A 16,541-nucleotide genomic window follows, 5' to 3' on the forward strand; every position below is an offset into this window, starting at 1 on the left:
GATGACACAAAGATAAGAAGAGAGTGGCATGAAGTAAGCCAGCCTGCTGAGACCACTGCCATGATTATTATTAAAACAATTCTTCATATTTAGGATTACTCTTTTCATTATTGGCATAGGCAAAAGTGAATCTGAACAGGAATAAATTGGTCAAGCACTAAATTCTGTACCTTGTTTCCTAGCAGCAGGATCAGCAATGTGCCCAGGGTCCGGTGGGAAAATCAACATTTAGCACATGCTGTCTTGAACAGCAGCTCACAGTCTTTTCCCCACATCTCAGGCTCCCAGGAATGTCAATCAAGTTAATGTCTCAGCAAAATTTACAATATTTTTAGTTTCTCATGAACTAAAAAAATTCTCATGATTTAATAAAATAAATCTCTCCAAAGTTATCATTCATTTTTATATGGGGACAACTTATTATTTTTGACTATGCCCCTCAAATTTTCCATGGTGGAAAGTTAATCTCCAAATTCATATCTTAAGTGTTTAGAGGTGATATCATTTGGAGGTGACTGAGTCATGTGGAGTCCACTCTCATAAATGGAGTGATCTCATGAATTAATAAATTAATGGACTGTTGAGGGAACGGCTTTGTAATAAATTCTCTCTGGCATAATTGCTCTGCCTCATCTGTGATACTGTTTCGCATGTTATTATGCAGCAAGCAGACTTTGCACCAGATGCCAAGCAGATGCAAGGACAAATGTCTTAGATGTTCAGCCTCCAGATTTCAGAGCTAAACAAACCATTATTCTCTGCAAATTACCGAGTCTTAAGTATTTGTTATATTATGATATTTTGAGAGAAAATAGACCATGGTGGTTCATCTTGATTGCTAGAATGACCTAGAAAATACACCACTGGATATGTCTGTAAGTACAGAGGATAAATTGAATAGGAAAAATTGGCCTCAAAGTGTGCAAAACCTTCCAAACCCTGCATATATATATGCACCTCCTTCATATATTTCTTAGCTGGTGTGTCTATCACTGATGCTGTGATCCTCTGCTGTCACCAGACTCTCATTTCCTCAGTCTTCTAAGGTAGAGTAAACACTAGTACCTCTCCTTGGAACTACAGGCTTTCAGCATTAGATTAGGCTGGATGAATTACTCAGTTTCATGAGCTGAGTCTCTAGTGTGTACTTTTACACTAGTGTGCAACTGGACATTGTTGAATAACCAATGACTATCGTGTAAGCTAATCTAATATATTCTGTATATGGTTTGTTGTTGGCGGGGGACTTGTTTGGGGGAGAATGTGCAAAAATTTGGAGCTGTAACCTAAAAATGTTCCAGAATGCTATAAGAAGATTTCAATGGATCTTTCTGTTGAGAATTTAAAAGAATGATGATAGTAGTACAGATATTAATAACAGTGCTCATGAGATTTAGAGGATGAGAACTCTACTGGAAATCCTATTACAGATTCCTTTATGTGTTATCCTGTAGTAGAGTATCTGACTGTATTTTTCTACTTGTTAAAATTTTAACAAAATTGAATTTCAAAGTAATAGACTGATTTGTTTGCTAGAGGAAATTTCAAAACAGAGTAACCTTTGGGCTGTGGAATGGTTGCTTCTCACTGATCTTAACCAAGGTTTACAATTAGAGCAAAAGTAGATCTGTTTCTTACTCCAACAACCTTATACTCTGCTGATAGAGAAGACATGGCTTCTAGATGGAGGAATGATATTATCTCCACTAAATTGAACACTAACACTTCCCAATGGTTACTTTTGAATCTTCATGTCCTTGAGTCGACAAGATAAAGTAGGAGTTATAGTAATAGAAGGTGTGTGATTGATTCAGATGACCTGTGAGAAATTGGACTTCTATCACACAGCAAAAGATTATATAGGGAATACAAACAATGTATAGCTCATTTTTTCTTTTATTTTCTTTTGTTGTTATTGTTGTTTGCTTGTTTTTTCAAGACAAGGTTTCTCTGTTTAACAGTCCTGATTGTCCCAGAACTCACTTTATAAACCAGGCTAGCCTCTAGTGACTCAGAGATCAAAATCACAGGTCCACCTGTCTCTACCTCCAGACTGCTGGGATTAAAGATGTGCATGACCACACATGTTTTTTTAATTATTTATATTTAGTTTATGTGCATTGAGATTTTTTTCTGCATGTTTGTCTGTGTGAGCGTGTTCCTCTTGGAACTTGAGTCACAGACAATTGTGAGCTTCCATGTGGTTGCTGGGAACTGAACCCAGGTACTCTGGAAAAGTAGCCAGTGTTCTTAACTGCTGAGCCATTTCACTAAATCTATAGGGCTTTTCTTAATATTCCTATGATTTGTAGTTATGTGCAATGGAAAACAACCCAATTCAAACAGGATAAAAAAGGAACATGAGGGCTTTGAGCATTTAACTTCTGTTTTGTTAAGAATGTTTTTCTAGGGACAGATGGCTCAGTGGTTAAGAGTACTCAGTTCCCAATGCTCACAACTCCAGTTCCAAAAGATCTGACGCCCCATGCTGACCTCTGTAAGTACTAGGCATACTTATATACACATGTAGGCAAAAAAAAAAATTCACATACACATACATTTAAGGAAGAGTGCATTTGTTTGTATATGTGTGTGTGTGTGAATATTCCTGTTTTCTTTACCTTCTATTATTTTCCATGTACCATAACATCAACTGACTATCAGCATTTCAGTATTACTTAAATTATGTTATAGTATTTAAGTTATATATCCAAAGAGTAACTATTCTTCAAAAGACTTTGTCATATAGTCTGTGGAAAGAATTAGTGAATTCTCAGTTGTATAGGAGATACATGTATGATCTAAGTAGTTATTTCTTTGTCATTATCAATAATTTAGAGGACTTTAAGAAATGTGATTGAACTTTATTATCAACTTGGCTGGATTTAAGACTGCACAAGAGTGACAGCTCAGAGTATGTCTCTGAGGTCCTTTCCAAAGAGGATTAGCTGAAGGGGTCCACCCATAGTGGCCTGTCCCCTAGCCCATATATATGCGGTTCCAAGGAAAAAGACGCTGCCTACTGCTCTGCCTTCATTTCTTCCTAAGCAAGTATATCTGCAAACACCAGCTTCCTTTGCCTTCTAATAAAAGTTGAATGCCAGTGACTCTCCAGGAATCTTTTAGACCTTCAATGCCAGGATGGAACTTCAAAGGCATCCATGCCATGGGCTGGGCAGCTGCCAGGTTCTGAGGCTCTCCACTATGCAGCTAACCATTGTTTGACTGCTTGGTGCCTATTCTGTAAATTAATCTGATCCTCCAGAGAGCCTTGCATATTACATAGACTAAGATACCATTTAGTCCTCAAGTATGCATAACAGCCATCTTGTCCAAGCTCAGACCTGGGCAAGCAACACCTTGCAGAGGAACTAGGGTAGGAATAACTGCCTCTGAGAGCCATATTCTCTCTGCCACTTAGTCTAACGTTAGAATTCTTCACATAAGAGTTGGCAGAAGCCCATTATTGAGCATATACCAAGTTGTAATTTCATGATTCAACATGAAGTAGAGCTCATTTGGGCAGGACCATCTCACACAGGCCTCTTGATTCCATTCTTCTCTTACTGTGCTTGAAAAGTAGCTGTTGACCACATAAACAGGCACACAGGCAACCAAGGCCATAGAAGGAACCTAGCCTCTCTGGAACAGATTTTCATTTGTAGATATCAGCTGTGCCCCCAACAACACTGGGCCCATCTCTGTGCGGTGCTCCTGTGAGGTACTCACACATGAAACACCTACTTCCAGGCTGCCCTCGGCATGATTAGCTTGGACCCAGTTTTCAGCATTACTCCTGAATCTTTGCTAGCGTCTTTTTTTCTACTTGCCACCGTAATGATCAGTTAGCATTAAGATTTCAAAACAGAAAAACATGAAGTGTCTGCCAAGCTTACGAATGTTTCTTAGGCACTGACTCAACTTAGCTCATTCAGAATATGATGACTCTAATCCATTGTTTCTATGCCATTGTTTCTTAGCAACAAATGTGCCTTGATCTGAGCTCATATCACCTGTACCAAATTCTCAAATCACCAACTGGCGAATATCCATGTGTTCTGCAGCATGCATTGGTGCTTTTTTGTAAAATTAAATAAGTTAAAGAACCTGATCCTTAAAGATACATCTTAAATGATTATTTTTTAATATTTACAGTACCTGAAAAATTCCATGAAAGAGAATCCATACCCATGCTGCTCTGCGATTCCTGCACAAACAACATTTGCGGATGCTCCAATCAGTGTCCCGTTACCTGGAAGCAGAAATTAAAAAATAAAATAACATCCCAGCTCATATTGGAAGCCTGTTTCTGCTCTTTTCTTCTGTTCAGAGGCTGTGATGTAATGAATACAGTCACCATCAAAGTCAACAGAAGTTTTGCAGAAGTCTGGAAACAAAACATATTGCCAACCAGAAAAGGAGTTACATAATCTGTAAATAACATGCCTTCACAGATAGTTGTAACTGCTCTGTATGATGTTAAGGATAATTGAAAAGGTTACTGTTGGAATCAAGTAACATGTGTGTTTTAAAAAAATGCAAGCAAAGCTGAAAACCATGCGTAGCAATGTGTGTCCTTTTAAAACAGTGAAATGAAACCTCAGACATGAACCATAGGACTCTAGGCTCAAACATTTCCTAGGACATTCTTTCAGCAGATGAAGAAAGAGCGTTGAAAGCACTACATGAAACAATGGCATAGCCTAGTTTGTTCATTGATGGGCATTTTTTCTTCACGTAAATGGTCTCTTAGATAAGCTTTTTTGTGTGCACACTTTTTCATAAAAGGACATGCTGTGTACACAGAAACATAAGCCAGACCTCACAGTTTGGATAAAGAACACAACCAAGGCTATCCAATCAGGTTACTCATTCCAGTCCTTCTCCTCCCCCACTGCCACAGCTATTAGTTCATAAAAAATGCACGCAGCCAAGCCCACGAGCCTCTTCTTTCTCCCTAATTGGAGCCATCAGTATTCAAGTGCACGAGGCAATCTACCCCAGCTTCGCTCAGGTCTAACATCAGTGCATACACAGTTGAGAAAAAGACTCATTCCCCTGAGGCTTAGCGAGTGGATAATGCTGCTCTACAGTGGCTACCGTGTATATGCAGGAGAAAATGATGCTTCTGAGACTGGAAACATAAGAAAGGAAGAGAGAGATTGAAGAATTCCAGTGCCCTCATGAAGAAAACAATGGGAGGGAGACTGAAAAGCTTGTCTGGGTATCAAATGAGAAGTGATAAGCCCTGAACACAAATCAAGACTCTCACTAAAGAGCAGTGGTTCTCAACCTGCGGGTCACATTTGTGGGTCGAATGCCCTTTCACAGAGGTTGCCTAAGACCATTAGAAAATATAGATATTTACAGTACAATACATAACAGTAGCAAAATTACCATTATGAAGCAGCAATGAAAATTTATGGTTGGGGGTCACCACAACATGAGGAACTGTATTAAAGGCTCACAGCATTAGGAAGGTTGAGAACCACTGTGCTAGAGCAACAACAGCAAAGAGGAGTTTAAGGGTGCCTAGGGTTCTCTATGGATAGACAAAGAGCATCTGAAGGGTCTGGAATTGATAGCAACATACTTGTCATGGTTTTGTTGCCTTAGACCATATCCCTTAGGTATTATTCTTAGATGTTTCCGATCTATCATCTCTCTGTCTGTCCTTCGGTCTGTCCGTCTGTCTGTCTGCTCCTGTTATGGACCTAGAGACTTGACAAATGAAACTCTTCATCCTTGACAAATGTGATAATTAGTCTTAATGTCAACCTTCCAGCACCAAAAACCACCTGGGTGACAAGCTTCTGGATGTGTGTCTGCGATTACACTGATTGTTAACTAAGGAAGGAAATCCTGCCCACTATGGTATCACCGTTCCCTAGCTAGGATTCTGAGTTATGTACTTAGAAAAGAAAGCTGAGCATTGCTCTCTGCTTCCTGACTGCCAATGGAATCTGACCAGATCCTGTGTCTTGCAGTTTCTGTTGCTGTGATGAAGTACCATGTCCAAAAGAAAGAGTTTGGGGGAAAGGGTTTATTTGGCTTATACTTCCATATTAAAGAAAGTCAGGGTAGGAACCTGGAGGCAGAAGCTGATGCAAAAATCATGGATGGGTACTGCTTACTGGTTGCTCCCTATAGCTTGCTCAGCCTGCTTTCTTATAGAACCCAGGACCACCAAACAGGAGTGGTACCACCCATAATGGGTTTCATTCTTCCCCATCAATCACTACCTAGGAAAATGGCCTTGCCTTTGGGGCACAGACGTTCAGAAATTAGATGTCACCTGGTAGGTTTTTCCTTTGATGTGTATAAAGTATCCTCCCCCTTCTCTTTCGATTATTTTTAGTTGAAGATATATTTTATTACATATAGAATGGCTACTAAAGCTTGTTTATTGGTCCATTTGCTTTGAAACCTTTGCCAGCACTCTTCTCTGAGGTAGTATTTGTCTTTGTTGCTAAGTTGTGTTTCTTGTATGCAAAAGAATGATGGATCCAGTTTTATGCATCAGCTCTGTTCATCTGCTGATGTTGCGTTATTAATGACCAATGATTGTTAATACCTGTTATTTTGATGTTGATGTACGTGTGTGTGTGTGTGTGTGTGTGTGTGTGTGTGTGTGTATGTGTGTGTGTGTCTAAGAGTTGGAGGAAGAACTGAAGGACCCCAAGGGGAGAAGGACTCCACAAGAAGACCAACAGAGTCAACTAACCTGAAACATTGGGGTCTCCAAGAGACGGAACCACCCACCAAAGGCCATATGTGAGCTGTACCTAGCACCCTACTCCCCTATATATATGTGTATATATATACTGTTCCTGACTATTGCTTGCCTATAGGTCCTGTTCCCTTAACTGGGCTGCCTTATCTGGCCTCAGTGGGAGAAGATGTGCCTAGTCATGCAATGAGTTGATGTGCCAGGGTGGGTTGGTATCCAGGGAATCCTCCTCATATTCATAGGAGATGGGGAGGGGATTGGGGAAGAGACTGTGTGAGAGGGAGACTGGGAGGAGGGGGAAGTTGCAATCGGTATGTAAAGTAAATACATACATACATACATACATACATATATACATAAATGGTGGGGAGAAGAAAAAAGAAACAAAATGACCTACGGGCTTCCCTACAGACCTATCTTTTGGAAGACTTTAGCCTGTGTCATGTTGCCATAAAACAAGCCCACACATGTTCCTGCTACTTTGATTCCCTGGCATGGTAGACTATATCTTTAACTGTGAATAAGAATAAGCCTTTGTTCTTTAAGTTGTCTTTGTCAGGGTACTTTATCACAGCAACATAAAAAGAAACCAAGACAGTCAGTTGAGTAAAATATGCTTTAGTTTCAAACTATCTAGTCAATGTTCTCCAGTCCAAAAGAGATGGGCCCCAGTAGACTTTGTGTACAATTAATACCTAGCACAAGTAAGTGTTTAGTGTGCCAGGAATAAGTACCTTCAAAGACCAAAGGTACCTTTTAAAAGTTCTCAGTGCCAATAAAACTTTATTAGTTAGTAATGCTACATACCTGCTTCCCAAATGTGCTTAGTGCCTAGCCTACATTTGCTTATTATTCTATAATAGATCAACATAATGTCTCTCCTGGAGAACCCCTCCATGTTTGCCCTTCAGGAACTACCCCAGGGGGCCTCTTGCCCTTTAGGATCCTGCTCTAAAACTCCTCTCCTCAGATCATATTATCTGCCTACTCTCTCCCTCCATTGCAATCTTTCTCTGCATTGTCCATTTGCTCAGAAAAAAACCATGGGAGAATGTACCCATTGTTATAATCTTAGGTCAAATGATTGGCTCTCCTCCATAGAGCACAATGCCAGGTTATTATAGCAGGTAGTTCATACATTTTAATTTTTTTTAAATTCCATTTAAGGAATGAATTTGCAAATGTCCTTGGATCTTATTTCAATTGTTATATCTAAGAAAGAAACAGTGTCCCTTTTTCCAGAGCTATTTCTCAGATAAAAAAAAAAAGTAAGCATTCTGCACTTTTATAAGAATTATAAGCCCCAGTCACACAGCATTGGATAAATTAGTTGTCTCCTGCAGTCACAGATGCATCACTAGCTGATGTTAATCCCCTTTCACAAATGAGCAGATAAATGAACCAGAAAGTTATTGATTCAGTAGTCAGAGAAGTCAAAGAACACAGAAAGTTAGATTATCTGGAGGCAATAAGAATGTTAAATATATCTGGTGTGTTTATCTAAGATTCTCCACAATCCACCTGTGTTCCCACAGGTGATTAAGCTGTCTAAATATAAAAAGGACTCTAGCTTGACTCCCCTCCAGACAGCTACATCCAAAGCCCTCATGTATTAACCAGGGGTCAATTTCGTCTGGCAATCTCTAACTCACATTGCAGTTTTCTTTAGACTTCAGCCCCAGCACCTGTGCTTAATCTCTTACCACCCCTCTTCTCTGAGGTAGAGTCCCTGCTCTACCTAGTGCCTGTGCATTCCTTCTGAGCAGGTGAGCCCAGAGAGGAGAATGAAAGAATGTCTGTTGCAGATTCTTACTTGGACAGGGTGGGTACGCATTAGCTTTGAACTATCAACAGTGACTGTCATCAAATTGTGGGCTCTGCAGAGTAAGAAGTAGGAAGAAAGTGACATCCTGAGTGACTATATTGTTGAAGTAGCAAAGCCTTCCTGTGATCTGGGTGTGAGTGAAGACAGTGTGTAAAGCAAATGTCTGCTATAGTTTCTCCCCCTGAGTGTTTACCGCCTGAAGACTGCTCCCCCACAGAGACAGCTCCTACAGGGATTAGCTAAGCCTGTCTCCTTGGTCAGATATATGAAAGAACCTCACCTCCCTGATCAACAGCATATAATAAACTCTGAGCTTCCCAGAGACCCCAAAACACCTGATCCCAGTTTTCCTGTATGTCCATGGTTTGGCCATTTCTTCATTTCCCTTGGTGGCTATGATTAGGGTTCTAGGATCCAAGCCATGGAAGGTCATGACCAAAAGGAGAGGCTTCACAGAGGAACTGAGGAGTTCTGGTTGGTTGTTCAAAATTTGAAATCAGGAAGTCACCAGGATTCTCAATTTACTTTTGATCTGTTAACTACTAAATCTCGCTTTGTCTAGACAACAGGGTCAGTGTGGTTTCCCAAAATGCAGGCAGCAACCCTTACCTCCCAGGCAGGCACCGAGGGCCAGGGCATACATGAGAGGCAGTGCAGGCAAACTAATTTCAGGGTCTTGACTCAGGTTCAGGAGTACAGGAATCTGTGGAAGAAGGAAGTATTATAGACACATGTCATAGAAAATTATGAGATCTACCCACTGTGACTGACTTACAGAACCTAAAGAACCTGTTTTAGAAGAGATAGCTCAGCAGTTAAACACACTGGGTACTCTTACAAATGACTAGGCTCAATCCCCATTACACATGTGGAGCCCTACAACCAGCTTCTTAAGGGTCTGGTCTCTGAGGGCAAAATATAGACATAAACGTAGGTGAAATGCCTTCCACATAAAATAAAATTAAAATTAAAAAATTTAAGAGGTTTATATCATTATTGTTATTATATTATCAACATTATTGTTATTGTGAGCTTGTATGTGTATGTGTAAGAGAGAGAGAGACAGAGAGAGAGAGAGATGGAGTGGTAGTATCAAAGCACAAGTGTGGAAAGTCAACCTTGTAGATTGGAATCAGTTCTTTCCTTCTGGAGATAAAACTCAGGATGTCAGGCTTACGTATAGCAAATGCCTTTACCTGCTAAGCTATCTCACCAGCCCTCAGAGTCCTCAGAGACATGTTTTTAATAGCCAAACTTGTTTTAAGTTCTTTTTTTTTAATGAGCACAAGATGCATGGAAGGAAACCAAAGCAAGCTTTGGCATTCACAAAACTTTGTGTTTGTACCCATCTGTCTGAGTCTGGTGCCAGCCAGATGAACAGCCAGGTTTCCTTGTTTAAAGCTGCCCAGGCTGCTGCTGTGAGTCACAGTGGATGAAGTCATGTCGAGTCTCATGTGGTGCCTAAAAGCCATGCATTCAGTGTCTCTGAAACCCTGCTAGTGTCTCGCTCTTCATGAGGCTGATAGCTCATCATGTCAGTCCACACTGAATCACTTCACAAATGTGTCTGCCTTTGCTTCAAGTGACAGGCAGAGGCTGGTGACATGGCTCAGAGGGAAAGGAAGGGCCTTGGTGCCAAACCAACAGCCTGAGTTGGATTCCCAGACCCCACGTGTTAAGATAGAGCTGACTCCTGCAAGTTGCTTTCTGATCGATCACACACACACACAGACACGCACAGAGGGTGCCTGTGGCCCTGCAATTTCCCTCCAAGGCCACCTTCCCTGGCCAGAGGACTCACTCATCACCTACCCGTTGGTGAAGACCTGAATCCGCATTGCCAAGTTCATGGAGGAGACAGCGTGCCTTTGCTGCTTACATTCCTGTTCTCTTAGGATAGCCTTATTAACTCTCATAAATGGCATACTGGGATACAATCCAGACCCTCCCTCTGTAGAAACCCAGTCATGAATGCCTATAACTGCTATGTTATTTAGCCTAATTACAGTCCACTGGACCTGGCTCAGCTCTCTATATTATTTTGTTTCAGAACATTTTAGAAAAGAAAAAAAAGCGAAAACCAAAAATGGCATCAAGTGAAAAAAAAATATATAAGTGCTTGTGTGAAGAACCTTTGACCTTTATCACCACTGTATGGTTTTCCCTATCCCAGCTATGACAGCCGACAGCTACACTTGGTAGAATACCTCTCCCTCCTCCTCCTTGTGTGCCTGGAAACAAACCTGGGATGAGAAGATGCTGAAGAACAAGATGGCGTTCAGAAAAATGACTTCACACGTGGGCTAAATGGCAGTACGCACAACTATGTGTGTCCAAAAACATCAATTTTTAAAAACTCTAAAATTATGTGCACAAATGTGCATCATTTGAATTCAGGACAGGATAAAAATTATAACATTTTAAATCTGAAAGTTGCCACAAAATCTTTCCCATTCAAATGAAGGAGTATGAAAAAAGGGAGGGGGGGCTTCCACAAAGAAACACTGTCACAGAATTCTCAGTCCTTAGCTAAGTATTTTAGGTTCCCGTGAGGGCACTGTCACAGAGGCCTAGGAATTCTCTGATACAGGGCTATCCTCAGATTCACCCAAGCTCTTGTCAACTGCAGACAGAAAGAGTGGGAAAGAAAACAAAAAAAAAGGCAGATGATTGTGAAAGGGATTTCTGGGCACGGAAATATGTGTTCAAATATTGAAATATCTCATACCCAGACCCCTTGTCTTCCATCGGCCAACCTGATTGGGTTCCCTCAAACAAGCAGGGGACTAACGCTGGCATATAGTGAGGACCGGGGACCTCACACCACCCACTTCAAATGTCTGTGGCTGTTCTCCCTGCGTTAAAAATTAGTAGTGCTGAATATTGTTTCATATTTCACAGTTAACAATAAGCAATGACAGCAAGGGCCCGTGACAGCCAGCCCATTGATCTAGCCTCGGCTCTTGTCTATAACAACAGTGATCTAGAAACACTCAGAAGAGACGAGAGTCAGGAACATTTTACTTCAGTTTAAAAAATAATAAAATAGCAAAAATAGGTAGGCATGGTGGTAAATGCCCACCATTCAAGAGGCAGCCTCAAGAATTCAAGGCTAGCCTGGTCTACCTAGTAAATGCCAGGCCCAGGGCAACATAATGAAACCTAGTCTCAAAACTAAAAGAACAGCTAAGAGCAAACTCAGTCCATCCCCAAACCCTAGAATATGAATGCCATCCCTAATCTACACTGCTCTTAGTACCATGTTCCTGAAGCCTTATCCAGACAACCTGGAAGACTGAACTAGTCTACTGGCTGCTTCTTTCTCCTCTGGGCATAAATAAAATTCCCATAGTGCCACCCTACCATTTATGGGCTAATTCTCTGAATCTCCTCCCTCCCGATAACTCATCCTTCCTGACCATGGAAAGGGGAGCTCTACCACAGACACACTTGAGCTGTTCTTTGTACACAGTTCACATAATGAACATGTTGGAGGTCACTGCGACATGAGGGACTGTATTAAAGGGTCACAGCTCCAGGAAGGTTGAGAACCACTGTTCTATTCCTGCAGCTGTGGCAGCTCCTCTAAAGCCCAACTGCATCTGTCCTAATGGTCCTTTGAAACAGCAGCTGTCTCTGCCAGCCCTTTGGCCCTTCGTGAGTTTCCATAAGTGTCCCCTGGAAGAAGGCTCTACAGCTGTGTAGAATGAAGGCACTTCCAGAGAGAAGGAACTCTGTGCGGACAGGAAACCTGGAGCCCCCATACTGCTGATCAGTCAGTGGGTCAGAGCAAAATCAGCGAGGGAACCTGACAAACATGGCTTCACAGTGGGGAGTCACTCCACACACCTGGGCCTGGACAGAGGAGGCTAGCGATCCATGAAAGAGCCCCCGAAACCCAGGGGCATAGGCTCCAGCTTACCACAGCTGGTCCTGGTCCGGGAGAAAGTTCTGCCGAGGGGGGCAGGCACTTAGTGGATGGAAGGAGAGGGGGCAGATTCTCTAGCCCCAATCTTTTATTAAGCAATGGAAAATTCCCAGGCAGTGTATCATTGACTGCAAAGGTAAAAATAAAACCAAAAGCAGTCATAGTCAGCTGGCTATTTCCACATAACTGGCCGTGGGCCACACAAGCACTCTGCAGGCCTGCTGTTAGGCTCAGCTGTCAGTGTCTAGAAATGAGCGCAGGCTAAACTGTAGAAAGATTTCTGGTGGTTAGATAAAAGCCAGAAATCCTTAGGCACTTATAAAACTGGTTCCTAGCTGCCAAAAGAAGTCATTCCCCATACCCCTGGCAGAGGGGACATGTGGCTACCTGTGGTGCCAATCAGCATATCAAAGTCCATGATGGCCTCCAGACGCCCTCAGTACCTGTTGCACTTAGTTCATGCTAGCACCCTGCCCTTCCCTCCTGCGGATGCTCATCCTCCTTGTGACCCACAGGATGTCTCCACCCACTCTTTAGCCAGTAAAGTCCCTCTTTGCTCTTCTCTTTCACTATTCATGCTCTGTTCACCTGCTCCCTCAAGCTGTCTCTGTCCTCCCTCCCTCCCGCTCTCTCTTTCCTCTCCCCTCTCTCTGCTCTGTTGTCTATTTCTTGCAGTGTCATAATCCCCACATTCTCTCCACTCTTTCCCTTTTCTAGAGCTGGCTAGGCCCCCACCGATTTTCTCTTCCTCTCTACTCTAGACTCCTCCTGATGCCTCTGGATATTCTCTCCCTCTCAGTCACAATTAAAAGAAAGCTCTGAATACTGAAGACACAATTAGCATATCAAATGATTCCCATGAAGAAGGAAGAAGAGGGCCCTAATCCTGGAAAGGCTTGATCCAGCATAGTAGGGGAGTACCAGGACAGAGAAAAGGGATGGGGAAAGACAGGAGAATGAATGAAGAGAAGAGGACTTATGGGACATATGGGGAGGAGGGAACTGGGAAAGGGGAAAGCTTTTAGAATGTAAACAAAGAATATAGAAAATAAATTTTAAAAAATTAAAAAAAAGAAACAAACCTACAAACAAGAACAACAACAACAAGAACAACAACAACAACAATCCTTATGGCAATCACGGAGCAACTTTGCTGGCAGTCTCTTTCCTGCCCCCTTCCCTACTCCCCACCCCGCATTCTCCATCCTCCTCCGCCCCCTCACATACACCCATAGAGTGCAGAGGACCATTGCATCACCTTCCACAGGTAGCACTAAAACCACAGGAGCAAAAGAAGGCCTCTGCATGGGCATTTACCATCTCATTGTGCCAGTACAGGTGTAGTAGGATTCCCAATCTGCCTCTGCACTCATGCATGTGCAGGAGTCAGGACACAGAAGGAAAGACTGCTGTTACCAGAGGCACAATCAGCAAAGCAAAGGCTAAGGAGATGGTAAAGAGAGGCCCCCTGCCTCCAGTGATACAGGATAGAGGAGGCCCAGCAGGAGGGGCAGGCGGAGATGGAGCCTATGACTCTGGGGGACACAGAAAAGCACTAAGAGAACCTGAAGAGTGGTATAGTTTGAAGATATAAACAAAGAGTTACTTAGGGGAAAACAACCTACCATGATTAATTCCTATTTTTATCCATTTATGCCAGGCATGACTCTTCTTTTCAACATGAATATGCATGAGTTTCCCTAATAAAATCCCTCTGTCTCCTTTGTTTAAGGAGACTGGGGAGTTATCCCAGAGCTCGTTCTTGTACTCTAATAAAGCTTCCTTCCCTTCTCTCTTTTATTGCCCTGTGTGCTGATTGGCTTTGCAGTCATCCAAGAAGGGTGAACTCACTGTGCTCTGCCACTGGCTGAACTACCAAATAAAATGGCCCTCACTCAAACACTATGAATAAAGTTGTTACCTGCTAAGGTTCTCTACGTGAAATTCTTTAAAACTTATTTACATAGTATTTGTTTGGATGTTTTTTAAGAAACTAAAAAAAAATTGAAAAGAATTTAATTTTTTTCATTTTATCTGAATGAATGTTCTGTCTTCATTCTGCATGTGCACCATGTGCACTTCCAGTGCCCTTAGAGGCCTGAAGAGGGTGTTGTGTCCCCTGGGATTGGAGTTAAAGATGATGGTGAGCCACTGTGTGGATGTCAGTACTCTCAACTGCTGATCCATTCTCTTCAGCCCAAGAAACAATATTTTAAAAAAGCAAAAATAAAGGATTGGAATAAGATACAGGAAAAACTTGAAGGGAAGGTAGAAACCTTACGCAGGACAGAAGAAATACATCATCTGAACAGTAAACCTTCAATGCCTAACACAACTATAAAGCAAATAAGGAAAAGCTGTACTGAAATGTGCAAAAGTTCAAGTCATAAAAGACCTTCTCTAGTAAGTCATGAATAATTAGAAAAGCAAGGAGAAGTCCATATACGATCTAATTACACCATGTCATATATATATATATATATATATATATATATATATATATATATATATATATATATAAAACATGTACAGATTTTTGCTCATAAGCACATGAGGAAGTTTTGACGATTTCATTGCCTTTGTCTCAGCATTTTCTATCTGTTTAACTTTCAGGAAATAAAATATTACGGATAAATGACCTCAGTTCCTCACAGCATTGCTTTTACCTTCCCATCTCTTTAGATAGCCACATTCATAAATCTGAATATGTGGTTAGAAGGAAAATAGCACCTATAGGCTCATATATTTGAATACTTCATTTCCAGCTGGTGGATCAGTTTGGGAAAGATTAGGAGGTGCAGCCTTGTTGGGAAAGTGTGTCGCTAAGAGCAGGCTTTGAGGTTTCAAAAGATTCATGCAATTCCTGGTGCTTTCTATCTGTTTAATGATGGTAGATTAGGATATGAGCTTTCAACTTTTTCTTCACTCTGCCACCATGAACTCTACCAAATTAAACTTCTTTATAAGTTAAGTTGCCTTGGTCACAGTATTTTATCACAGTAATAGAAAAGTTATCAAGACTGATTATTATCTTCTTTAGAAGCACACTGTGGACAGGACTAAATAGAGAATCTTGATCTATATGTATCAGCTTGGAGGGAAACAATGCACCAAGTTGTTGAGTGATACTATTGCTGGAGAGGTATAAGCAAACAAGTACTCAAGATAGGACCAACAACAGACCAAAGTATATAACCAACATCCATTTTGGTAAGCCAATGATTTTTGCTAGGGTTACATATAGCGGTATCTGTGAAGGGTTATGGGAACAGATATAGAAGCTCAGGCAATGGTAGTTGGGGAAATGAGTAGTGGCTTAAAGAATGTCAGGTGATGATGCCATCAATGGATGCTACCATGATCCACCAGATACCAAGAGTCATATTCAAAATAAACAAATGAGTCATATTCAAACAATAACATAATATGGTGTTTACATTTCATTTCTAGTAAGATTTTGGTTTGGAGATCTTAAAGCTTCCCCAGAAGAGAATATCAACAGGGAGCATTCAAGGCTATTATCCAGAGATACATCACTTTGTGAAGCTCCTTAATTTTAAGCAAGAGATGACAATGACAATCCCCAAAACTAAAGCAACTTAGTGTTCTATATTCTTATTCTTTCCATCCATCTCATCAACTCCCAGCAATAACTGATCATGAGAGATGTTTATCCACCACCTAACATTCCTTACATCACTACCCATTCCCCTGGCTACTCTTAACAGTAGTCCCCACAACCCCAAAAGGAGGATGTCTGTCCCTTTCCCTCTTTCCCTTTTATGCCTTACAGCTACCCAGCCTATAACAGTGGTCTCTTAGGTTTCTTAGACTAGAGTTCTCTCCTCCACAGGCCCTTCCCAAATAAACCCTGTGCTGTCCTAGAGTTGTTCATTCTATGTCTGTCTTATCTTCTGATATTACAATGCCCAGTAGGAAGAACAGATAAAGGAGTTTGGCAAATGTTTAAGTCCTGGGACCACATGATGTGGTTTCACTGGGACAGGATAAGTGTGTAAGGTCACCTTGTTATCTCAGGGGCTGAGGATGCATCTATT

At 41.4% G+C, this 16,541-nt stretch overlaps 1 protein-coding gene across 2 annotated transcripts in view; it reads right to left on the minus strand.

Annotated features, from left to right (window-relative positions):
* Oca2 (OCA2 melanosomal transmembrane protein) overlaps positions 1 to 16,541 on the minus strand; it is a 301,441-nt gene that overhangs the window by 120,935 nt on the left and 163,965 nt on the right. For both annotated transcript variants that reach the window (XM_052161541.1, XM_052161535.1), the window contains exons 21-22: positions 9,165 to 9,258; positions 4,159 to 4,252 (exon numbers count right to left, since the gene is read on the minus strand). In XM_052161541.1, the coding sequence (XP_052017501.1) occupies positions 4,159 to 4,252; positions 9,165 to 9,258 (188 nt within the window). The remainder of the gene's footprint in view (positions 1 to 4,158; positions 4,253 to 9,164; positions 9,259 to 16,541) is intronic.

This window comes from Apodemus sylvaticus, chromosome 1 (genome assembly GCF_947179515.1).
Source record: "Apodemus sylvaticus chromosome 1, mApoSyl1.1, whole genome shotgun sequence".
Lineage (NCBI taxonomy): Eukaryota > Metazoa > Chordata > Mammalia > Rodentia > Muridae > Apodemus > Apodemus sylvaticus.